Genomic DNA, 26,259 nt, shown 5'->3' on the forward strand with positions numbered 1-26,259 from the left:
TTTCACACAAAGCTCCTGCTGCGTGTTATGCCTACGTTCTGCACAGTACTTAGAGGGACTCTTTGTGTTTAATTGTGTGTGATAAAGAACTTCACATTAATTAATACATTCCTTACAAAAACACAACCACATTTACATCTGCTGAAATCTTTCCAAAGTGAACCGGTCTGATATTGTTAGAAAAATCTCACTCCAGCTTCAATCTCAGGGTCCATGTATTTATGATCCTCTCCAGAATCACATACAGAGCATCAACTAGTTCCTGAGCAGCGTCCTTCACATGCTGATATCCAAGAGAGGGAGTCACACAGTCACAAGATGGAGGATTATCGGTTCTTGTAGGAAATCATACATCCTGTCATGTTCAAAATGCTGTGTTTCTCTAAATCGGAAAATTCTGACTTTTTCTCAACATTTCAAAATATTTTTTCTTAAAATCTCAAAATTCTGACTTTTTCTTAAAATTCTGACTTTTCCCTCAAAATTCTGACTTTTTCTCAAAATTCTGGCTTTTCCCTCAAAATGTAGGCTTTTTCTCAAAATCCTGATTTTTTTTTTTTTTCCCCCTTAAAATTCTGACTTTTTCTCGAAATTCTGAGTTTTTCTCCAAATCTCCAAATTCTGGCTTTTTCTCAAAATTCTGACGTTTTCTCAAAATTCTGACTTTTCCTCAAAATTCTGACTTTTTCTCAAAATCCTGATTTTTTTTTCCCTCGAAATTCTGACTTCTTCTCCAAATCTCCAAATTCTGAAAAAAATAATCTGGAAGTAGTCTACACACACAGAGCATCAACTAGTTCCTGAGCAGCGTCCTTCACATGCTGATATCCAAGAGAGGGAGTTACACAGTCACAAGATGGAGGGACATAAAGCAGTATTCAATGTTTAGTTCAGATCAGCTCCACGTCAGAAATGAGCATGCTTGATGTCTCTCTCCATAGAGGCTGAATTATCATGTTAATCACATAGCTATCATATGCCTCAAACAGTCCTGATGCTCTTCTAGGTCATCACACATCCTGTCATGTTCACAGCTACAGTTGGGATACCTTTGTTATCATGTTACTCTCATATTGGAAGAGGACTTAACAATACCCATGTTAAACCTCATTGTTTTACCAGGTCGCCAAGATAATTAAATGTAATCTATTATTATTATTATTAAGGGGGCGCAGGACGCTACAGCGGTGTCCCAGGAGGAGCAGCTGGTGAAGCAGGCGGAGCACAGGCTGCAGTTTAAGGAGCGACAGCTGGCCAGCGTTTCTGACGGACTCCTCCCCGCGCTGGCCGAGGAGAAGCTGAGAGCGGCCGAGATGCTGGAGCGCAGCGGAGGAGGAAACAACGGGAACTGCGACATCCCGCCGGGGCTCGACAACACGCTGTTCCAGGTGGAGAAGGAGCTGGAGGACAAGCAGGAGAAGCTGAGTCTCCACCTGCACAGCGCTCAGCAGCTGCAGCAGCTCCAGGAAACCTACGAGTTCACGGCCAACGTGGCGCGGCAGGAGGAGAAGGTGAGGAGGAAGGAGAAGGAGATCCTGGAGTCCAAGGACAAGCAGCAGAGAGAGGCGATGGAGCAGGCGGTGGCCCGGCTGGAGAGGAGGCACGCGGCCCTGAGGCGCAGCGTCTCTCTGGAGCCTGAGGCTGAGAAGCAGAGACTCAACAGCTCCGCCAGGAACCTGAGGAGCGGAGCCGAGCTGGAGCAGCACAGGTCAGAGACTCCAGGTTCAAGGCTTTTACTGCCATGTGTGCGTACAGTAGCTACAGTGTAGGTATGACACAGGTCACAGGCTCCTCCAACAGAGCAACACAATGAAACCGATAATAGTACAAGTAGATAAAATAGAATAGAATAGAAACAGAATATAATATAAATAGTGCAGAATAGTCTATATACAGTCATTTAAATATGGATATATATTAGTTGCAAACAGATGGATGTTCTTTCAAAAGGTCAGGTGTTTAACAGTCTCATGGCCTGTGGGATGAAACTGTCCCCGAGTGGTGGTTTTAGAATATACAAAACTGGACAAGACTGTAGGAGACTAAATGCTTACTTGGTTTCTTATAAGATAAGATAAGAAGTACTTTATTGATCCCAATTTGGGGAAAATGTTGTGTTGCAGCAGCATAAAAATACATGGAATTGTACTATAAAAATTAAAAGACTAGAAATTAACATTCGAAAATGTAAACATCTCAAAAGAAATAAAATGGCATTAAAAAAAAAAAAGTATTATTTGTGTTATCATTGTTTATTTACATCATGTTGATTTGTATTTAGTTAGCACCTATGATCACATAGGTGTGGTTTATTGGTATTTAGGCCGGTTTTGTGGAGGACCTGTGCTGATATTTTGTTGTTGACCGTGTGGTCCTACTTAAGCTATCGTTTGTTTCATTTTGTCCATCAAACATCATCAACCTTTCAACTTCAGTATGGGCTTCCTTGTTAAACACACGTCACGACCTAAAGCCAGGTTTAGCCTCAATGTAGTGAGTGCTGTTGGTCCTGAATCAGATATGGAGAAATCAACATTTTTGTTGTTGTGTTTTTCTCTGAAGGGTGGAGCGGGAGATCCAGAAGCTGCGACAGAGGATCAGTGAAGGAGACGAGAACAACAGGAGTCACTCCATCAGTAACGAGGAGAAGAGCAGCTCTCCGGTCAGCCACATGCAGAGTCTGACCACGCTGCTGCCGCTGTCCGACGACAGGTACTCCTCAGGGAATACTCATGGTGTTCATTTTGTTTGCTATTTTTTTATTAGTTGCTGTCCTGTTTCAAATGTCAGCTTTTGTCATAATTAGCATTTTAGTCTTATCTTAGTTAAAGAAAACTTCAGCTTAATCTGTTTGTAGTCGATGAAAACTTGACTTTTTAGCAATCGAAAAATAACTAACAATATAATAAGAAAACCTAAACTTTAAAACATTTGAGTCTGGCCTGTTTTATTGCCTTTTCGACTTTGTCTCGCCTCAGACATTGAAAAACGGTTGTTGAACTTCATATTTAGTATATTTTATTCATTAACAATTTATTCATCGTCTTTATGATCCTTACTTCATTTTGTTAGCTATTTCTTTTCAAATTTTCAAATGTTCTAATTGTTGTCATATTGAATCACCCTGTCTTCTTTTTGTCTAGGTTTAGTTCAGGAAAAGCAATTTCGTATTCTCTTATTTAAAGAAAACTTCAGCTTAATCGATTTGTAGTCAATGAAGACTTGACTTTTTAGTCATCGAAAAGTAACTAACAATATAATATTTTGTGTCCCTTTTTTGTCAACGAAAAATGTAGTTATCAAAAAATCAATTAAAAAAAGCAAGACAAGAACAAAGGCTTGTTAAACTTCAGATTTAGTATATTTTATTTGTTAATAAACAACAACTGTCTTATGTCTTATAATATGATCCTTACTCGTTTACATTTTCAGGGTTTTCTAACTTCTATGCATTCCCCAAACTTAAAACAATATTAAAGGTCCCGTGTCATGGCCATTTCTAATGATCATAATTCCATTGTTGAGGAATACTAGAATAGATTTATATTGTTCAATGTTCCAAACTCACATTGGTTTCTCAAAAAGCATCTCTGTATAGTATGTGTATTCACTCTCTGTCCTACACGGCTTGATGGAGCTCCTGCGGATATTTGTACTTTGATAACCATTAATCTGCCTTCAATGTTGACAATTTTCTGGATCTTCTCGGGGATTCTTCAAGTCCCGCCAAATGATGTGTGACGTCATTGCGGGCACAGCGCTCCAGCTGCACCGTTCAGGATCCCAGCATCTGCATGTAAACGCACGACGGTGCACACAACAGCAAGCTCAGACAGCGATGACAGTTTAATTTTGAACGTGTCTGAGAGCTCATATGAGGCTGAAGGATCGGTTTATGTTGTATCTGTTAGAAGTTTAGGAATGAGGTGCGTCAATATGGGCGATAATACGGTCATGTAGCCAGTGGTGGAATGGGACTAAAAATCATCTCGGGACTCTCGACCGGCCCACTTCGGTACCGCTAGTAAATTGTCAACGGGGGGAGTGGGGGATGTGCTAGTGACTTATCCGACCGGCCCACTTCGGTACCGGCCCATCGGGATTCGTCCCGATGGCCAGTCCGCCACTGCACCCAGCCCACGTAACTGTCAACGGGGGGAGCCTCGCTGCGGGGAAACAGTGGACCTAGTGTCCCGATCGGAGTGGGAATAATAATAATAATCCGTGCATTTTATCCATTAATCTCCCCAACATTGTGGTAAAAAAAAACACACGTGTAATCCATGTTGGTGTACTACAACTACAAAAAGCATCGGTTTGTTTTCTCATCAGTAAATGCAGACCGGCTCAAACAAATCATCCTCACTCATCATTTAATGTATCATATGTTCGCCGAATTGACATGAAAGCACTAATAAATGTAGTTTCATCCACTTGAGTTTACAACTACAAAAATAATCGATTTGTTTTTATATCACATCCGACGGGAGGAAATTCAGCAGCTCTCACTACCGATTTGTAATCCTAATGTAATCATCATCTTCACCACGATCATTTATGTTTATGTCGCCGAATTGACATGAAAGCACTGACGAATATGAATATACTGTAGTCAACTTCATTAAAACGTTATTAACGTACCTAAACTCAGTAATTCACCATTTCTACGCATGACAACACACTTTGTCCGTGTTTGGCTCTCGAAGCGTTCCCGCATTGACGTCACTTCCGGCTTCCCCCAAAACTTCAAAATGAGTCGAAGGAATTTCCCCGCCATGTTCGAAATTATTGATATTTATCGGAACGGTATCGCACCTTCTTTTTTAAGCTGACGGTTCGAGATGACTATTAGCCCAATATTTCATTGCACAACAGTTGTTGGGAGGCTGTCACAGGCCCTTAAGCATTGTCACAAATGAATTGTAGATTTATTAGAGTCTTGATTTTTCTATAGACCGATTGGTTTTTCATGTATTTCTTTCCATTGTTACTCAAACTTGTTCTCCATCATCCAGGATAAATGCCTACATTGAAGAGGAAGTCCAGCGGAGGTTACACAAGATGAATCTTCTCAACGGCGGCAGCAGCATGGATCTGTCTCTGTCTCTCTCCTGCGACTCTCTCAGGGTAAGAACTGCTTTTCACCCCAGCATTCATTTATCTTTCACAGCTGCTGACAAAAAAACGTGTTCTTCCCACCGGCCTTTACTCAGAATACTTAACATCAGTCATACAGAAAAACATCCACTTATTAATTAATATGTTATGTCATTCCAGTAAAACTCTCATGCAGTATGTATGTAGACACGTTTTCATTTAGAATAGAATCCTTTATTGTCATTATACGGGTACAATACGGGTACAATAAGGTGCCATCAAAAAAACAAAACGAGACGTACAACATTCAGGAGAAGACAACATGCAAACGGCAAGCATTCATATTTCAATATGCAGATAAAGTTAAAGTGCAGGAATATATCGGTTTAAGTACAAATAAATATGTTTGAATGTGTATAAAAAAGATACGTGTATATATATATATATTGTGTCAGTGCAAGCTGGAGTTTAGTGCATGTATTGCTCCGGGAAGAAACTGTCTGTCTTTATGCGTATACTGTACATATCCACCGATTCACTATTTGTGTGTGCACTATGTCAACAACTTTTTGTTGATTTAAATTAAAGCTCTCCAGTAGTTGTTAAGAAACAGCTTAAAGAAACGTATTGCTCCTCATTGCGTTGAATATGGCTTCTATCCCTGAAACCCATTGGGTGAGGCTTCATTTGTGCTCTTAAATGTATGTTGTGTTGTTAAAAGTAAAGTGTAAAGAAATCCAGCAGGTCCAGTGTGGAAGCGGCTTTCTCTGTGTAGAACTGATATTTAGCTCTTTAACCCCGCAGGAGGAGGAAGAAGCTAGTGACTGTAGCTCTGTTAGATTAACAGAGGAGGTAAGACCAGGATGCACCTGCTCTGAATGAGACTTTCCCCGCTCTGAAATCTGCATGACTCCCAAATATGATTATGGATCGAATCATTAACACTTATATCAGTCAGTTCTATCGTTTGCTCTTTTAATTGGGTTCTTCTCCACCTGATCTTAACTCATCCGGGGTTTCTTTCATTTGTCCCTTTCTCCTGGCATCATGGTGTATAATTGGAATATAAAACATTACGCTTGGTATTTTGCACCTACTTAATGCTTTTGTTTGGTATTTGTGACACTGATAATTAATGTTTTAATGTTTTCAGGATGAGGAAAAGCAGAACAACATGAATCCGAGACGGCTCAAATATGAGGTAAGACAAAGGTCTAATTTTAGTATTGGGATAATTCTCTTTTTTATAATAAATCAATTAACATCTGTAAACCTGCTACATTTAAACAATGACTCGCATGCATGTTAAACATGATTCCACATATCATATCAAAATCAATGTAATTTTAAATGAGATGAGATGGTGAATGGGTTTCCATTTTATTTCTTCAGATTTGTAAAACACAGGAATTCACAGACGTGCACATGTTCTTTTATAATTCCAGTTTAGTAGTATGAGATAAAAAATGTAGGGCCGGGACTTTAACGCGTTAATTAAGATTAATTAATTACACAAAAATTAACGCGTTAAAAAAATTAACGCATTTTAATCGCACTTTAATCGCACTTATTTTTGCACAGCGGAACGTTTCTCACTGGATGAGTTTCAGGCGTACCGATTATACTGGAGCACCAACTAACGTTCATGACTTCAGCATGGGACTTCAAACAACAACAAACCACGGTGAACAATAGTCAAACATGAACGAACAAGCTGATGAGACCGCTTTGGTCGGCCCCGTGGATGGGACATTTTGTTTTAAAAAAACGGACGGATGGAAGCGTCGATAAGAGCACGGTTGTGTGCAAATTATGCAAAAAAGAATTTGCATATCACCGCAGCACATCAAGCCTAAAGTATCACCTAAATGCAAAGCATGTAGCCGCTAGCGTGGACGTTAGCCTGACTCCGAGTGCAAGGAACCACACCCTGACCCAACCCACACTCAACCAGATGACTGGTTTCAGGGCCAGGATAAGTAAGTCCACGTCTGAGAGAATAACCAGCTCCCTGGCTCACAGGATTGCACTCGACTGTAGACCACTTGGAGTAACATCCATGTGAAAATTGCTTCTCACTGTTCTCAGGTCAAATATGTATATTTGATTAAAAATGCGATTAATTTCGATTAATTAATTACAAAGCCTCTAATTAATTAGATTAATTTTTTTAATCGAGTCCCGGCTCTAAAAAATTTAAATAGCAAATTGTTAGGATTGGAGTCAGTTTTGAAAGTTGATCAACTCTTGTTGTTATAGGTGAAAGCAAAGTGGGAAGAAAGCCCATTCTCCTCTTTAGGATGGTAGCAACCAAATAAATAAAAAGTAGACAGACAACTAAACACATGTATGCAAAGTATTTCAGCTCAAAGTCCTTCATTTCAAACTATGTGAAACTAAATATGGGTAGAATAGTTTACGCAGATCCCTTTGTGGATTTCAAGCCAGAAACAAAAAAATAACAAAATATAGTTCTGTAAAGACAATCGATGTGCTCACAGGAAGGTTATCGTGATAAGAAATATTTGCAAGTGCTACTTTTCCCTCATTTATTTAGAAATAAAAGATTCCCAGTACACTTGTCATCCTAATTTGCATGCCAACCATCTTTACACTGTTAATTTTGAATCACTTACAACTCGCCTGTGCACCTGGTGATGGAGGAAATGATAATTCTCAATGGGTTGGATTATGGACTTCAGTATAATTCCTTCACGTCCTTCTTGGCGATGTAGTCATGGACTCCCCCCTTGTGCACACAGAAAGCCTGCGAGTTCGGGTCTAGCTTCCTGCCTGCCCCGGGGCTTGAGGCTTACTCCCCTCCTCAAAACCAGAAAACCCTGTTGGAAGAACCAGAGAACGACCTCTTAAAGCTTCACAGAGAAGAAAAAGTAGAATCAGCTGGAGAGTTGATTAAAAAAGAGGAAGCGCCTTACAAATATGTCCACTACGACAAATGGTGGCAAGATGGAGTGACAGTACCCCATGAAGAAGTTGCCCAAGATGTCTGTAAACCTGATCACTGTGACATTGGACAACGCAAGCTTTTTGACACATCGGCAAACGCAGAGAACAACAGATTTGATGAAAACAAAAACATTCCTGATAAGGGAGGAAACTCTTCTGCCTGCTGTGAACCCGATGATGATAAAAATGTTGAAGATACAGCCAGCAAGCATCAAACAGGGATAGAACAAGATGGTGAACTTCCCAATGGTCAATCATCACAGTTGAAGAACTCTGTCAATGGTAACATCAGTGAGTCCGTAAATAAGGCCAATTCAAAGACTGAGAAAGTAGCAGCAAGCGGGGGCTATGGTTTCGGTTATTTTGCTGGAAAGTTGTCCGAAGTGTACAAAGACGCCAGTAGAACACTACAGGGCACAAGTGAAATCATTCTAAATGTACCAGTGACTGAAATGAAGGGTGTAGTCTCTCAGTATGTGACCATGATGTCCAAAGAGCTGCCATTAATTAACCGAATGCAACCGGGGCCACGACCATGTTTTGATGCCAAAGAAAACAAAGTCAGTCTGGTTGATCTGTCCAAAGATTGCGCCCTAAGTCTACCACAAAGTTGAGGCATGTCTACAATCCCAGGCGTCTCCGAATGGCCAGAAGGCTCTGTGTCGTCTCTCAAAGACCAATGTCCTGAAGTGTTTTATCAAAAGTTAGTCCAGCTGCCTCCAGCCTTGTCCGAGCTACAGACCTTTACATCCCAGAAGATGCTTGAAAAGTTGGAATCTCTGAGTCCTCGAAAAGTCAACAAGCTCTTGAGCATCTTCTGGCTCAAAGCTGCCAACAGTAAGCAGCCGATACCAAAGCCTGGGTGCTTGCTTTTGACCGAAAAGGAGATAATAGTGCTGTCAAGTGAAGCAAATTCAGACGACACCGTAACTATTCGTCACCATTTGAATCTCCTGGAAATCAAGATGGTCCAGATTAGCTTGGCAGGACAGCACGTTCGCCTAATTGGCTCCACGGAAGACACCATCCTGGTTGTTTTTACCCACAGCAAAGAGCTGACCCAGGACTTCTGCAAGGCTTTACTGAAGGTCCTTTCTCAGGGAAAGTCCTCTGAAGGGACTGAAGATCACCCGTTGCTCTCCGGTGATCTCATGGTTCTCTCTTTGGATTGGACGTCAAACATTCCTGACATAGTTCTGGATAACGGACTTAAAGTCACCTGCCGATTCAAGCGCATCCTCGCAGACTTGCTCTACATCGTCCATGGGAACATGGAGGGTCCTGGCAAACCTTCTCTGGCACACATTCGTCCTCTGCTCTACACCAGCGTCAAAGTCAAGGATGTTCCCCGCTTGCCCAAAGACGCCATTTATCAGTTTCTCCTGACGGACAGTCATGTGGTTCTTCTTCGGGAGGACGGTGTCTTTCACCCGGTGCCACGAGGGATCCAGTCTGCTTCTTGCTATTCCTCAGTTTCAGGCATTCAAACTCTGCCGGCGATCAGACATCAGATGCCTGTTCGTGAGGAAGGATGACAACTGCCTGGTGGTGGATTTCACGTTTAAAAGTCAAAAAACTAATACGCGAGAGAAGAAGATTGAGTTCAGACGAGGCTCGGCTGACGTGTGCTCCATCACTAATTTGAGCAGTCAGGGCGATTCCTGGAAGTTATGTTTTGGATGTAGCTCAGAAGCTGAGATCTTGATAAACCATCTGTGTACTTGAGTTAAACACCTAAAGGCAGTTTCACTTGAATTAAGTCACAAAGGCAGCGTACTTAACTGCGTCCAAAAGGAAGAAATTGAAATGAAGAAAGATATTCAGTCGCCTATAATTGTTTCGGGATGTCTTAAATAAGTTACCACAAATTGACGGGAAAAGAGTTGAGACATTTCTGGGAACTTGATTATTTATAATGTCAAAGTAAAATCGAAGCATTTAAAATGATTTTAGATATTCCAATGTTATTTTGTGATTTCGTCATTGTGCCTCAAAGTCCTAAACATTTTCTTTTTAAATGAAGAAGCACAGATCATGTTGGGTTTATATTCATTATTATTTATTGTCATTTCTGTTGTTTATTTGTTGTTTTAAATAATAAATGTACTTTTGAATTTCAATGTTTGTTTTTTTTAAATGTTTTTTTTGCTTTCTACTATTTTAAGTCATTGTTGACAATTCTTGATTTTTGTTTGCCTTGCAATCATTTATGGTTTAAAGGCAACATTTTGCAGCTGCACTTTAATTATCGATCAAATTACTTCAATAAATGCTTTATGATAAGAAGTGATTAAATATGATTTAATATGTATTTAAATCAGCAATGTTTAAAGTGCCTTTTAACTGTTAATAAACAGGATAATAAAGATTAAACATTCAGTGATTCTTATTGAACGAATATATTTGGCATTTCAAATACACCATTCAAGTAAAAAGAAAATGGTTCATAATAATGTGTTCTGAGTCAACCCTTTACTCTCCACTTCCTTTCTTCTTCTTCTCTTCTTTTCCTCGTCTTTTATCTACCGGTGATTTCCTCTGCAGCATCCGGTGTGTCGCTCCGGGACGAGCTCCGACGACCTTCAGGAACCCGTTAAAATTAGCATTCCTCGTTACGTTCTCCGCGGGCAGGGGAAGGACGAGCACTTTCAGTTCGAGGTGAAAGTGAGTTCAGGACTTAAAGGTCCCCTATTATACTGTTTTTCATCAATATATTACAGGTCTCAGATATATCCAGAGCCTGTCTCTGATTGGCTGAAACACCGAACAGATCATTGCAGCATTACCCATAATCCCCTCTGTTTCAGCCCTGTTTCCAAAGTGCTGATTCTCTGTCTGTTACTTTATATGAAAACAAGGAGCCCCTCCCCACGCCCCTCTGAGAGAGATTTGGTTACAAAGAACTCAATGGAGCTCTAGAGGAGATTCAGGTGATAAGGGGGGGGGGGGGGGGGGGTTACCTTGGTTGCTGATTGGCTAATGGTTACACAAGACAAAAAACATTGTGACATAAAGTGTCCAAAATCTGATCAGCTCATTTTCAGACAGGTTTTTATAGAAATGGATCAAAAAGAGAGAGAATCTTTGTTCCTGAAACTTTCAGAGTCTCTTTCCACAGAGGGGACACATGTTGATGTAGAAGAGACACGGAGAAGAGGGGACACATGTTGATGTAGAAGAGACATGAAGAAGAAGGGACACATGTTGATGTAGAAGAGACATGGAGAAGAGGGGACACATGTTGATGTAGAAGAGACATGGAGAAGAGGGGACACATGTTGATGTAGAAGAGACATGAAGAAGAGGGGACACATGTTGATGTAGAAGAGACATGAAGAAGAGGGGGCACATGTTGATGTAGAAGAGACATGGAGAAGAGGGGGACACATGTTGATGTAGAAGAGACATGGAGAAGAGGGGACACATGTTGATGTAGAAGAGACATGAAGAAGAGGGGACACATGTTGATGTAGAAGAGACATGAAGAAGAGGGGACACATGTTGATGTAGAAGAGACATGGAGAAGAGGGGACACATGTTGATGTAGAAGAGACATGGAGAAGAGGGGACACATGTTGATGTAGAAGAGACATGAAGAAGAGGGGACACATGTTGATGTAGAAGAGACATGAAGAAGAGGGGACACATGTTGATGTAGAAGAGACATGAAGAAGAGGGGACACATGTTGATGTAGAAGAGACATGAAGAAGAGGGGACACATGTTGATGTAGAAGAGACATGAAGAAGAGGGGACACATGTTGATGTAGAAGAGACATGGAAGAAGAGGGGACACATGTTGATGTAGAAGAGACATGGAGAAGAGGGGACACATGTTGATGTAGAAGAGACATGGAGAAGAGGGGACACATGTTGATGTAGAAGAGACATGGAAGAAGAGGGGACACATGTTGATGTAGAAGAGACATGGAGAAGAGGGGACACATGTTGATGTAGAAGAGACATGTAAGAAGAGGGGACACATGTTGATGTAGAAGAGACATGAAGAAGAGGGGACACATGTTGATGTAGAAGAGACATGAAGAAGAGGGGACACATGTTGATGTAGAAGAGACATGAAGAAGAGGGGACACATGTTAGATGTTAGAAGAGACATGAGAAGAGGGGACACATGTTGATTGTAGAAGAGACATGAAGAAGAGGGGACACATGTTGATGTAGAAGAGACATGGAGAAGAGGGGGACACATGTTGATGTAGAAGAGACATGGAGAAGAGGGGACACATGTTGATGTAGAAGAGACATGGAGAAGAGGGGACACATGTTGATGTAGAAGAGACATGGAGAAGAGGGGACACATGTTGATGTAGAAGAGACATGGAGAAGAGGGGACACATGTTGATGTAGAAGAGACATGGAGAAGAGGGGACACATGTTGATGTAGAAGAGACATGGAGAAGAGGGGACACATGTTGATGTAGAAGAGACATGGAGAAGAGGGGACACATGTTGATGTAGAAGAGACATGGAGAAGAGGGGACACATGTTGATGTAGAAGAGACATGGAGAAGAGGGGACACATGTTGATGTAGAAGAGACATGGAGAAGAGGGGACACATGTTGATGTAGAAGAGACATGGAGAAGAGGGGACCCATGTTGATGTAGAAGAGCATGGAGAAGAGGGGACACATGTTGATGTAGAAGAGACATGGAGAAGAGGGGACACATGTTGATGTAGAAGAGACATGGAGAAGAGGGGACACATGTTGATGAAGAAGGGACATGGAGAAGAGGGGACACATGTTGATGTAGAAGAGACATGAAGAAGAGGGGACACATGTTGATGGAGAAGAGACATGAAGAAGAGGGGACACATGTTGATGTAGAAGAGACATGAAGAAGAGGGGACACATGTTGATGTTAGAAGAGACATGAAGAAGAGGGGACACATGTTGATGTAGAAGAGACATGAAGAAGAGGGGACACATGTTGATGTAGAAGAGACATGAAGAAGAGGGGACACATGTTGATGTAGAAGAGACATGAAGAAGAGGGGACACATGTTGATGTAGAAGAGACATGAAGAAGAGGGGACACATGTTGATGGAGAAAGAGACCTGAAGAAGAGGGGACACATGTTGATGTAGAAGAGACATGAAGAAGACGGGGACACATGTTGATGGAGAAGAGACATGAAGAAGAGGGGACACATGTTGATGTAGAAGAGACATGGAGAAGAGGGGACACATGTTGTATTGTAGAAGAGACATGAAGAAGAGGGGACACATGTTGATGTAGAAGAGACATGAAGAAGAGGGGACACATGTTGATGTAGAAGAGACATGAAGAAGAGGGGGACACATGTTGATGTAGAAGAGACATGAAGAAGAGGGGACACATGTTGATGTAGAAGAGACATGAAGAAGAGGGGACACATGTTGATGGAGAAGAGACATGAAGAAGAGGGGACACATGTTGATGTAGAAGAGACATGAAGAAGAGGGGACACATGTTGATGGAGAAGAGACATGAAGAAGAGGGGACACATGTTGATGTAGAAGAGACATGAAGAAGAGGGGACACATGTTGATGTAGAAGAGACATGAAGAAGAGGGGACACATGTTGATGTAGAAGAGACATGAAGAAGAGGGGACACATGTTGATGTAGAAGAGACATGAAGAAGAGGGGACACATGTTGATGTAGAAGAGACATGAAGAAGAGGGGACACATGTTGATGTAGAAGAGACAGGAAAAAGTGGATTGTGCATAATAGGTGACCTTTAAGTAAATGCACAATGGTCCCTTTTCTGGTACACCTGTACAATCTCGTGCAACAGTTAAAGGTGGGGTAGGTAATTCACTTCAGAAACACTTTTTGTTATATTCCATGGAATGCTCTCAACATCCCGATAGCAATGAATCCATGAAATGCTTTGACAATAAATATATACAAAAATGTAATCTGTGGAAGCCGTGGCGCTGTAAAAAGCACGACCAATCATCTGAGCTGGCCCGGCTAAAGTAACTGGATGGCCTACCTGCCTGTCAGCCTTCCATCGGGGCACAAACTTATCTCGTGCCCTCATTGGTCATGTGCGCGTTCGTGTGTGTTGGAGGAGGGGCTCTGTGAGGAAGTCTGAAGGAAGGGATTGGGATATATTATTATTTTTACCTCTGGAGCAGATATATTTTTCTCTATTAATTTCAGTTTAGTTGTTGGAAATGCGGTTAAAATTCATGTTTATTACTGAGGGTGTAGTACGGTATACAATTATATTTAGAGATTCACTCAATTAGGTTGCTTTAAGTGTAAAATACTCAAGATTTCATTTGTGGAGATTTTGTTACACAATGATTAATCATCTCCGACCTCAGTTTTAACACTGAAACCTTGGGTGTACTTTTTTGATAGACTTCCAATTAAACGTTTCTCTCTCCGCGTTCAGATCACTGTTGGGGATGAGATGTGGGCCGTGTTCAGACGCTACACTCGCTTCCGGGAAATGCACAAGAGCCTGAAGTTGAAATACCCAGAGGTGAGAGAGAGAGTTTGATTTATTTTACAAGTATTGAGTCTGTCGAGTGACTTTGTCCGAGTCACACGTCTCTGAGATTTGTTTAGTGTCACTCAGAAGTCTTTGTTTGTTTCAGCTGGCGGCTCTCGAGTTCCCTCCCAAGAAACTGTTTGGAAACAGAGACGAGCGGATGGTCGCTGAACGCCGGAATCACTTGGAGGCAAGACATCTTTTATTTATTATTTTAAATATATTTGTATTGAAGATACATAGAAAAGACATGTACATTGATAGGAACCACAGTTACAAATGTTCAACAGTTCAAAGCTACTAGTGTTCAGCTTAGTCCCTACTATTGATCATCAATTGACAAGCCATACATAGTATATGTATTATTAAATCATAATTATAACCAAAGCAGACCATGTGGCCCAGATGTAAGAGAGTGTTGTACAGACTAACAGGACAAAACAAAAATTAATAATAATAATAATAAAACCGTACAAAGACAAAAACTAAATATACAATAAAGAAGGGGGGGTGTCCATTAATCAGTAGACAAAAATGAGAGAGATTTGAAGAAGGTTAAGGAGGGTTGCTGAGACAAGAAATCTTTTTACAGTTTGAATTACACATGAAAGATAAAACCACCGTGTGTTCTAGGGCAGTGGTTCTCAAACTTTTTTTAATAATGTACCCCGTTTGAAAAAAAAATTCAGCCACGTACCCCCTGATCAGCGCAAACACAATGTGTTATGGAACAAATGCCTACATAAAGAGGTACAGTGCTGCTGCACCATCAGTGTCTGATTTATTAAAACAACAACAGTAACTGAGAAACACTTAAATGCTACATTTCAAATGTTTGCAATCCATCACTAAATTCATGGCAAACCAATTTTAACATCAAGCAATAACACTAAGACGACATTAGTTGCATTGATCTGATCTGTTTAATAAGTCGTACAATTTAGTGAAACATGGGCTTGAGCTTCACTGAGGACCTTTGTCATTCTGACAGGGAGGCAAACTGCAGTTATTACACTTCACGTTTTGAAATATGTGAAACTCTGTTAATATAAAACGATAGTTACGGCTGTAACTACGGTTCTATGAGTCCCGGATGACCGCCAGAGGCGGTGCTTTAGCACTGGATATGTCCATCGCGCGCATGCGCAGCTTGAGTACCAATAACAACAAAGTCACCTGTGACCCACGTGACACCGGCTATATCAGCCGGTATTGTCAGAGGATCTGTTCCCCGAATCTTCTCGCGAGCACACAAGAATTCTGAGTGACAGGGAACTCTGGCGGTCATCCGGGACTCATAGAACCGTAGTTACAGCCGTAACTATCGTTCTATTTCGTCCCTACTGACCGCCAGAGGCGGTGCTTTAGCACTGGATGACTTATACCAACAATGTCATGAAGAATCCAAGCCCTTGCTCACCACTGGAAGCAGCGGAGCTCGGCAAAAGGACCACGCCCAAAGAATGGGGAGTGGCGACATTGACCTGATGACAACTGGAGAATGTGCCAGAAGACGCCCACGACGCCGCGGCGCAGATGGTCTCCAGGGGCAATATGTTGAGATGCTCCTTGTAGAGTGGCATCTCAGCCTGATGGCAGGGGGCGGCCACTGGCCCCGTAAGCCTGTGAGATGGTATCGACAACCCAGTGGGGAAGCCACTGGTTAGAGGGCCTAACCTCCTTTAGTGCCGCCAGGGCAAACTCAAGAGTTGCTCCTCCTGCCGTATACAGGCAGTAGCCTTGATATACGCCCTTTGGGCACCCCCCGGGCACAGCAACTTCGATGTGCCGTACTCCTGAATGTCAAAGCGTGCCAGCTGGGCAGGCTGATTGAAGTGGGTTTGTGGAAGGACCCCGGGCGGGAATGCCACATTTGCCCAAAGGGCAACGCCTGAGAGTCTCACCTCGGGCATGTATTGTTTATGGAGAGGACATGCAACTCCCCGACTCGCTTCCCTGAGGCTATGGCAAGCAGAAATGCTGCCTTCGTGGGCAGCCACCCCACCTGGGCCAGGGGCTCGAAGGGAGGAGATGATAGGGCATCCGGCAGCAAGGGCAGGTCCCAAGCCGGAGCCCTCGGGGTGCAAGGGGGACGCTGCCGTAAAGCCCCTCTCATAAAGAGGGACACCGACCTGTGGCACCCCGCCGTGGCGCCGTCGACCCGAACATGTCGGGCAGAATCGCAGCCACATAAATTCAGAGTGGAGTGAGAACGTCCACTATCTAGAAGGGACTGTTGTCTAAGCAACAATGTACATGCTGTCCCCAAGGAACACGCACATTCTTGCCCCCCAGTTGGGGTAGAAAGTGCGTGAGTGCAAGCTGCACGGCCCGAAGCTCTAGCACGTTGACCTGGCGCGCACTCTGCTGGGCAGACCGCTGACCCTGAACAGTCCTGCCCTGCCGCACTGCACCCCACCCTGAGAGACATGCACCTATGGTGATGGTCTCCTGGCGGGATGGGATGGGATGGCGCCCATGGGCACGCCTACCAGGAGATAGGCCCCTCCAGCGTGACGGAGAGTGGAGCAATGCTGCGACACCCTGACTTCACTGTGCCTGTGCCACTTGGCATCCAAGTGAAGGCTGTTCAGCCACATCTGCATGGGGCGCAACGACAGCGGGCCTAAGGGCCCAGCGGCCGAGGCAGCTGCCAGTCTGCCCAAGGGCCGGAGGAACTGAATATAAGGCACCATCTTGCCCGGCCCACGTGGAAGTAGGCATCCCTCGGTTGAGAACCACTCCACCTGTGCGTATGCAGTAGTCAGCATATAGAATGGCAGCACCTTCAGGAATCTGTTGATTCCTCTGAAGTCCAAGATCGGGGGAAATCCGCCGACTTGCTTGCTCACGAGAAAGTATGCCGAGTAGAACCCCCTGACTAAGCAGAGGGTCTTACTGGGTTGATTGCGTCCTTGGACAAAAGGACGGACAACTCTTGGCCTGGTCTGCCTAGCTTGGGCGGCACGCTCCAGTGCCTCCAGGGCAGCTGATCTAAACAGCTCCCCTGGCTCGACTGGTACGCTACGGAGGACTCTCCGTCAACCGAAGGAGGTGCGTCAGCCGAAGGAGGGGCGCCAACCTTAGGAGGGGGGGGGGGGGGGACAGGCGGCCCGCTAGCAGCCCCTACACCGGGCCCAGGCTGAAGGGCCAAGAGGCGACTTCATCATGCCCCTATCGGCAGCTAGCCGATCCACTTTAGAGGACAGCCTGTTTCTAGTCCTTCTATTGGGGGGAGCACACATAGCCATCGCTCCCCAGTGATGTACCTGAACGCGTTCAATGAACGATCGTTCATGAACGCGTTCATATTTTGGGCGAACGTGAACTGAACGTACTGTATTTCCGCTAGATGAACGTAATTGAGAACACGTTCATTCTCAGCGCTGTATAACGGCGTTCAAAAGTGCGTTCATTCTCAGCACTGTATTATAACGGCGTTCAAAAGTGTGCCAGATTTCATATGCCTTTCAGCCGAAAACCCAGTTAAAACACACCGTAAACAGGCTTCAACATAATGCGGAAAACCACCCAATCTGGCAACAGCAAGCTGCCTGTGACGCGTACGCGCCTGTCACCCCTGGCTGTCGCACTAAAATATAAATATACTAAATATATCAGACTCCTCACAACAAACAATGTGGAACCGCGGAACCGGCGAGCATTGAATTAATTAATTAATTAATTAATTAGTATGGACGAAGCCGAGAGCAGCTGCAGCAGCACTCGCTCAGAGTGAGACTCTACGGCAGGGGTGGGCCGGAGGTTCCCCACGCCACGCCACTCCAGCACTGCAGCACTTCAGAAATTGCAGTACCGATAAGTCCATACACATGCCGCAGTTTCTGCGTGTCTGTGTCTTTAGTTGAAAGCCCAGTGGCGATCTGCTCATCTGTCATACTGATCAGACAGTCAATAACTGTGTTGTTATAATTAGCATCTGGTTAGCTAGCTATGCTAACGAATATAAGAAGCTTTGTCTACAGTCAGTGAGGTAAAGGCACATCTTTATATGATCATTATAGTTCTAAAAAAAATAAGAGAATAAAGTAAACAGGTATAAAATACTATATGACAGTTATTAATAAAGAAGAATACAGTTTGAAAGGGTAGTGATTTGTCAAATATCCATAAATTAAAAGAAAATCTGCTTACAGTTGTGTTTGGGTGTTGAGAGATGTGTCCATAGATCTCCTAATGTTGCTCTCATAGTGCAACAAATCTTCCCAGGGGAGCATGCCCCCCGGACCCCTCTAGAGGAGGTTAGGTCCCCCCCACTTAAACCATGTTCACATGGATAGTCAACTAAATACATTTGCACACATCTTGTGTCCATAAATTATCTTTCTGTTTTGGTGGTCACGCCACACCGTGCACGTGCATGCATACGCGAGTCATGGTGAGATATCTGGATTAAGAGGTTGCTTTTTCTTTGCACAGAATGAAATGAATGGGCTGTGATTTTAGTTTTTTTAAGCAGAGGTCAATAACTTGTACGGCCCTCTGAGGATATTGTAAAAATTGAAATGGCCCATTAACATCGTACAGGAGACAAATAATAGCTCGCAGCAACGTATTGAAAAAAGAACTATGAACTATAAATTAGTTCATTTTTGAAACCATGAACTTTAGTTCAACATTTTGAATTATGAACTATGAACTGAACTAGTTCATTTTAAAATGTGTGAACTGTGAACTGAACTAGTTCATGTAGAAAGTGAACTTTCCCAACACTGTCGCTCCCTCAAGTTGCCGGGAACGGCCAAATTGATCTGGAGGAGGACGTGACAAGGAGAGGTGTCTGTTGGCTGCTGCCAGACGTTCCACCTCAGTGATTCTAGCCACTCTGAGCACCCGAGGCATGCAGCTACAGCGCATGCAGCTACAGCGCATGCAGGCGTTTACCGTGAGAACCTCCCTCAGATGCTCGAATTTCGTCCCCACTGACCGCCAGAAGCGGCCGAGGCAGGAGGGGCGGCGGTCGTGGCCGTCCTCGGGCTCAAGAGAAGCCATACAGGCGCTACATGAATGAACCATTCTGTAGGTAGCCAGATGCAGCGTAGCCGGGAGCGGGTGCGGGAACACAGCCTTCACCAGCTACCTGCTTAATGGAAAGAGTAGAGCGTTGCTGCTACTCGCCGAACAGAAAGAGGGATGTAATTACACCCACGTTACCGGCAGAGGGAGCGAGAGCACTGCCTTCACCTGGCTGGATTAATAAACACAGCAGTTCAGCGTCTACCAGGAGCAGGGGCGAGAACACTGCCGGCTGAGTTAGAGACGAATGCCAGATGCAGCATAACCGGGAGCGGGTGCGGGAACACAGCCTTCACCCGCTACCTGCTTAACGGAACGAGGCAGTTTAGCGTCTACCAGGAGCGGGGGCGAGAACACTGCCTTCACTGGTTGAGTTAGAGACGAATGCCAGATGCAGCGTAACCGGGAGCGGGTGCGGGAACACAGCCTTCACCAGCTACCTGCTTAACAGAAAGAGTAGAGCCGCGCCGCTACTCGCCCAACAGAAAATAGGGATGTAATTACACCCACGTTACCGGCAGAGAGAGCGGGAGCGAGATCACTGCCTTCACCTAGCCGGATTAGTAAATAAGGCAGTTTACCAAGAGCGGGGGCGAGAACACTGCCTTCACTGGCTGAGCTAGAGGCGAGTGCCAGATGCAGCGTAACCGGAAGCGGGTGCGGGAACACAGCCTTCACCAGCTACCTGCTTAATGGAAAAAACCAGGCAGTTTAGCGTCTACCAGGAGCGGGGGCGAGAACACTGCCTTCACTGGTTAAATTAAAGACGAATGCCAGATGCAGCGTAACCGGGAGCGGGTGCGGGAACACAGCCTTCACCAGCTACCTGCTTAACGGAGAAACAAGGCAGTTCCGCGTCTACCAGGAGCGGGGGCGAGAACACTGCCTTCACTGGTCGAGTTAGAGACGAATGCCAGATGCAGCGGGAGCGGGTGCGGGAACACAGCCTTCACCAGCTACCTGCTTAACAGAAAAACAAGGCAGTTTGGCGTCTACCAGGAGCGGGGGCGAGAACACAGCATTCACCAGCTACCTGCTGAACGGGAAGAGTAGAGCGGTGCTACTACTCGCCGAACAGAAAAAGGGATGTAGCTACATCCGCATTACCGGTAGAGGTAGAGGGAGCGGGAGCGAGAGCACTGCCTTCACCTAGCTGGGTAAAATAAAGAAGCTTAACAGTACACGCAAGACGTTAGCCGAGCGGCTGCTGCTAACGATCAAGCGAGATCAAGTCAAATAACACACATGTTTAAGACCAGATAACTAGCTTCTAAAGAATAGAATAGCACAGAGCCGTAGTTACAGCAGTAACCATGGCCAGGGCTCACACGGCATCTAACCGTAGTTACAGTAGTAACTATGGCCAGTACCTACACGGCTTAGAACCGTAGTTACAGTCGTAACTATGGCCAGCACTTACACAGCATAGAGCCGTAGTTACAGTAGTAACTCTGGCCAGTACTTGCACGGCTTGGAACCGTAGTTACAGTAGTAACTATGGCCAGTACTTACACAGCATAGAGCCGTAGTTACAGTAGTAACTCTGGCCAGTACTTGCACGGCTTGGAACCGTAGTTACAGTAGTAACTATGGCCAGTACTTACACGGCTTAGAACCGTAGTTACAGTAGTAACTATGGCCAGTACTTACACAGCATAGAGCCGTAGTTACGGTATTGCCTATGGCCAGTACGTGCACGGCTTGGAACCGTAGTTACAGTAGTAACTATGGCCAGTACTTACGGATTAACCCCGTAGTTACAGTATTAACTATGGCCAGTACTTACGGCTTAGAACCTTAGTTACAATAGTAATCGTCCTAGTGCTAGGAGTCTAGTACTAGGAGCAGTAAATACAACGATATAGCGCTACTGCAACCATACCATGCGTTTACCGGGAGCGGGAGCGAGAGCACTGCCCTCACCGGCTGAGTTAAATAATTAAGCTTAACCGTACATGCAAGGTGTTAGCCAAGCGGCTGCTGCTAACAATCAAGCAACCAAGTCAGAACACAATGTTAAGACCAGATAATTAGCTTCTAAGAAAGAGAACAGCCCGCATAGAACCGTGTCTGGTTACAGTAGTAACCGCACATGCCGAGCACACAGCACCCGCCGTGAAGATGTTCTCTGCATATCATCCTAGTGCTAGGAGTCTAGTACTAGGAGCAGTAATACAACAAACTAGCGCTACTGCAATCAAACCCTATGCTACAGGGAGCGAGAGCACTGCCCTGAGTTAATAGTTAAGCTCAACAACAAGGTGTTAGCCAAGCGGCTGCTGCTAACAATCAAGCGACCAAGTCAGAACACAAATGTTAAGACCAGATAATAGCTACTAAGAAATAGAAAGTACTTACCTTACTTTCTGCATCTAAACGAAAAACGGGTTTAAAGGGGCTTCCATACTAAATCGAATGAGGGACGCAGCCAAAGCTGGGACTCAAATGCTAATGATAGCTCGGGCACAACGCCACAAGCAGAACTTTCAGAAGAGCATAAGGGCAACTTTATGGGAGAGGAAGCGGGAACACTGTCGTCACCAGAAAGTCTAAGCCACAAACAATAAGACGGTAATCAGGACAACTTGGCTGGGAGAGGGTGCGGGGACACAGCCATCACCAGCAACAAGCTGACACAAACCTGTCCGTCGAGGCTCTGCACAGCCGGCGCAGCTCCTGGAGGACGCGTCTAACGACCCGTAGCTCCGACTGTCAGTCGCGAAGCTGCACGCGGCCAGCTGTTTGCAGAGAAATCCCTCAGATCAAACGTTCAAACCTGAACGCTGTAGGCTACAAAAACGTAGCCACGGTACCCTCGCGCAGCGAGAAGATGAAAGGAACAGATCCTCTGACAATACCGGCTGATGTAGCCGGTGTCACAGGTGACTTTGTTGTTATTGGTACTCGAGCTGCGCATGCGTGCGATGGACATATCCAGTGCTAAAGCACCGCCTCTGGCGGTCAGTAGGAACGAAATAGAACCCAAACTGCTCAAACTTCCTTACTTTTCCTAAAATTTGTATATTTATTTATTTTGGGGTGTGGAGAATGAAGAGAAAAAAGAGAGGGAGAGGAAAAGAGAGCACCCCGTTTACTTTTCCCATTTTATTATCCAGAGTTTCTGTGAACTTTTGAATAAAGTAGTTGATCTACTATTAGTAGTTTGTGTAAATGCATTCATGTTTTTTTTTCCCCATTAACATAAAATAAATCTCACGTACCCCCTGCAGTACTCCAACGTACCCCTAGGGGTCCGCGTACCCCCATTTGAGAACCACTGTTCTCGTGTTCTAGGAAACAGAACTGTTCGAGGTCTGAAACTGTGGTAGACAGTGAGGATGTTTTCCATAAGAGATGCAGATATCGTACGTGTTTTCCATGTGGTGAAAATATAAGATTTTAGTAATAATAAATGAGACATAAAAGTGCTGAACTACTAAACAAACATCATTTAAATGTATTTTCCGCTTTTTAGTCTTCTGTTTACTTTGGTAGATTCTGCCGTGCACTTCATTTACTCAATACGTTGCTGCACACATCGCTTCATAAAAACCTTAAGATGGGTGTCATATAAGGTGTGAAAAGAAACACATTACAAAATGACATTTAAATACATTTAAGTAGTTAAGATTTAGTGCAATTACAAAAAAAACACATCTTAGCAACATCCCCCTTTATTTGGCACATTTTCATGAATACAAATCACAGTTTTAGTTGGCTGTGGTGTCTCATTCATAAATACATAAATTGATCTTGTATCGATCAATGCAGAATGTTTTCAGAATGGCCGCCCGATTATTTGTTCTACCTCTAGTCCTGAAGCCTGTGAACTCATACGTGTTATTTCTTTTCGTTAAAGTGATTTATTTTTGGTTGTTTTGTACAAAAAAGATGATTTGTTTGAAACAATGAATCCAATATCACGGATGCTGATGACCTAATCTTTTATTTTCAAGTGAAATGAACGCCAGACGGGGACCAGGACAATTTTGAAGCTTCTTCTTGCCCCTGTTGAACATGACGGACTATTTGAGCATTTAGAATTTTTTTATTTGTACCTTGAATGTTTTTTTTGTTTTGCTTCTCATTATTATAATTAATATTGTTGTTTGTTTTGTTTCTGACATATTCAATAAATTGACTAATAAAGTCTAACACTGTTGTTTTCACAGCGTTACCTGAGGAGCCTGTTCAGAGTGATGCTGTCGTCGTGCGGCTCGCCTCTCAGAGCCGACGCGAACGGCCATTTCCATCTCAGCAAGCACGCCATCGGTGAGTTCTATCCGTTCTTCAAGAAGGGCGTCTTCGAGCACAGCAGCCACGGCACCGGATGACCCCGCGCAAGAAGAAACCTCCTCCAAAGAACCAAAAGGAAAACGAAAAACAGCTCGGTGCCTTTTTCTCCAGAGAGAATCGCCTCAGAGGGTCAAAGACGGAAAAGCTTGCAGGTCAGTTTCCTGGATCTGAAACCAGGTGCTGCTCAGAGGAAGAGGAGGGAGCTCAGAGCTGTGTTTCAAGAGTTTAATTTAAACTATGTTACGGCACTACACGGCTAGACTAAATATATTAACATGCAGCTACGATATTTATAGAAACTCATGACCGTTTAGCAACTCTAAAAGTAAAAAAAAGCTGTGTTTTTATCACCTGCTGAACAAAAGATGATCAACTAAACGGTTCCTCAGCAACAAAGTAATATATGATACAAAAACACCACACATTTCAGCTTCTTAAACGCGAAGATTTGCAGTTTTTCACTGCTAAATATCATTATATACAGGATATATATTGACTGTTAGTCGCTGTTTAAGGAAATAATGCATTTTTAAGACGTTAACTTAGATTCTGGGAAATTATGTTGGGCATTTTTCACTCATTTTTCACATTTTATAGATTTATGAACCACTGTATTAAGAGAGAAAAAAGGAATAGATAATAGAAATATGTATTTTAGTTCAAACACATGATGGACCTTGAGTTGTTGAGAGAACAGCTATGAAAGACTGAACACTACTTTGACAGTAGATCACATTATCCTTTGTTTACTGACATTACTTTGCACTCGGATGTTAGACTGAACGGGGATAAATAAACATTAAACCGTTAAATGCTAGTCTGTGTGTTCGCTTCAGGTCACAGAAAACAAGTCAAAGTAATGCTGGAATTCCTCCATTGTGCCGTAGCAACAAGAGACGGACTCAATATTAGCATGGCAAGGCGTAATGTGATGTATATTTGAAGCTTAAGTCCCAAAAAAACCCACATTTCTCTTGTTGTCAGACTGCTTTCTTTCCCGTCGCCGTGACTCCAGCACTGTTTGAAGTTGGCGACGAGCAGATATCACTCAAGCTGAAATAACTCTGTGGAAGTGAAGCTAAAACACACAACCAGTAACAAGTTATGATGATGTGTCGCCTGCCGCGGTTACTCCGTTAAAACCACAGCAGCTAAGAGTCTCTAGATTCATATTTTGGTTTCCATTTAACAACTTTATATGCACTTATGATCTTATCGGTGCCATCCGACAGGTTTCTCTTTAAATGTTATATCAGTGCCGCGCTTTATATGGGTCCAAGCAGGAGTGGATGAAGTTAATTTATATAATTCCCAAAACGTGGGATAATCCCAAAGATAGTTACAAGGACAACATTTGCCTTTTTTTTTTTTTACATTTGCATTTTGTGACCTGTAAGTAAAGTAAGTGTTTGAGAAGAAGGGAAAGTGTTTGAGTTTGTTCCTTGCAAGCGTTCTTATGCTTTAACGAGTCATTAACCCATTACCCACTTTGTATAGGAATAATAATCATGGAAGCCTGTAAAATAAATAGATCCCAGAAAGTGATGGTGTTTAGTTTAACTTACACTTTTACTCATTAGATTCTTTCTGTAATGCCACGGACAGAATCTTCTCTCACAGGAACACTTTTCCTCCGGCAGCTCAGCACTTATATTCCCGAGCTGATTTTATTTCCAAAGACCCATCGTGTGATCCTGAAGTCTTCCTCCTCACCGTTTGAACGCTTTGTTTTTGACACTCGTGGAGTTTAGTTTGCCGTCCGACCGCTGCCTGCTTTTCTCCTGAGCCACCGTGTGTGTAAATAGATTGTAAATGTCGATGTGCATAGTTTTTCTAAATGATATGCTTGTATGCGATGTGAACTATTGACATTGAATGTCAGTAAAGGGAATGTACAACAACCTCCGGACTGTGTGGACTCTTTTCTTTCCTTCGTGAAGCACCTGCCAGACAAATGTTTATTTTAACGCAAACTATGATCATTTACTATTTCGACGATGTTGTTCGTTTTCTGTGACCTAAACCAGAGGCGATTACTTTCGCTCTCAATGTGTGTGAAGATAACTGTCAAAGGAAAAGTTTGAGACATTATCCCTTACATCAGGGGTGTCAAACTCAAGGCCCGGGGGCCAAATCCGGCCCGCGACCTCATTTTATGCGGCCCCACAAGAGCTTGCAAAGAACGGTTACAGGCTTATTTACAGAAGCACACAAACTACATGTCCCACAATGCATCTGCATTTGACTTTTTTCTCAGAATTAGACTTTTTTTATTTCAAGATTTCACTTTTTTTCTTTTTAAATCATTTTGTGACATGCTCACTGAAGAGACTTGCAATTATTTCCCCTAGAC

At 43.5% G+C, this 26,259-nt stretch overlaps 1 protein-coding gene across 6 annotated transcripts in view; it reads left to right on the plus strand.

Annotated features, from left to right (window-relative positions):
* kif16ba (kinesin family member 16Ba) overlaps positions 1-25,809 on the plus strand; it is a 55,971-nt gene extending 30,162 nt beyond the window's left edge. For 2 of the 6 annotated variants that reach the window (XM_034088227.1, XM_034088235.1), the window contains 8 exons: positions 1,167-1,708; positions 2,563-2,712; positions 5,016-5,127; positions 6,251-6,298; positions 10,609-10,728; positions 14,475-14,564; positions 14,680-14,763; positions 23,783-25,809. In XM_034088227.1, coding sequence (XP_033944118.1) covers positions 1,167-1,708; positions 2,563-2,712; positions 5,016-5,127; positions 6,251-6,298; positions 10,609-10,728; positions 14,475-14,564; positions 14,680-14,763; positions 23,783-23,944 — 1,308 coding nt within the window. In that variant the 3' untranslated portion in view covers positions 23,945-25,809. Of the gene's footprint in view, positions 1-1,166; positions 1,709-2,562; positions 2,713-5,015; positions 5,128-5,901; positions 5,950-6,250; positions 6,299-7,859; positions 8,730-10,608; positions 10,729-14,474; positions 14,565-14,679; positions 14,764-23,782 lie in introns of those variants that run through there. The other 4 variants (XM_034088196.1, XM_034088204.2, XM_034088221.1 and 1 more) reach the window with 3 other exon arrangements.
* Positions 25,810-26,259: the final 450 nt, after the last annotated feature.

The sequence above is a fragment of the Pseudochaenichthys georgianus genome, chromosome 1, assembly GCF_902827115.2.
Source record: "Pseudochaenichthys georgianus chromosome 1, fPseGeo1.2, whole genome shotgun sequence".
Taxonomy (NCBI): Eukaryota; Metazoa; Chordata; class Actinopteri; order Perciformes; family Channichthyidae; genus Pseudochaenichthys; species Pseudochaenichthys georgianus.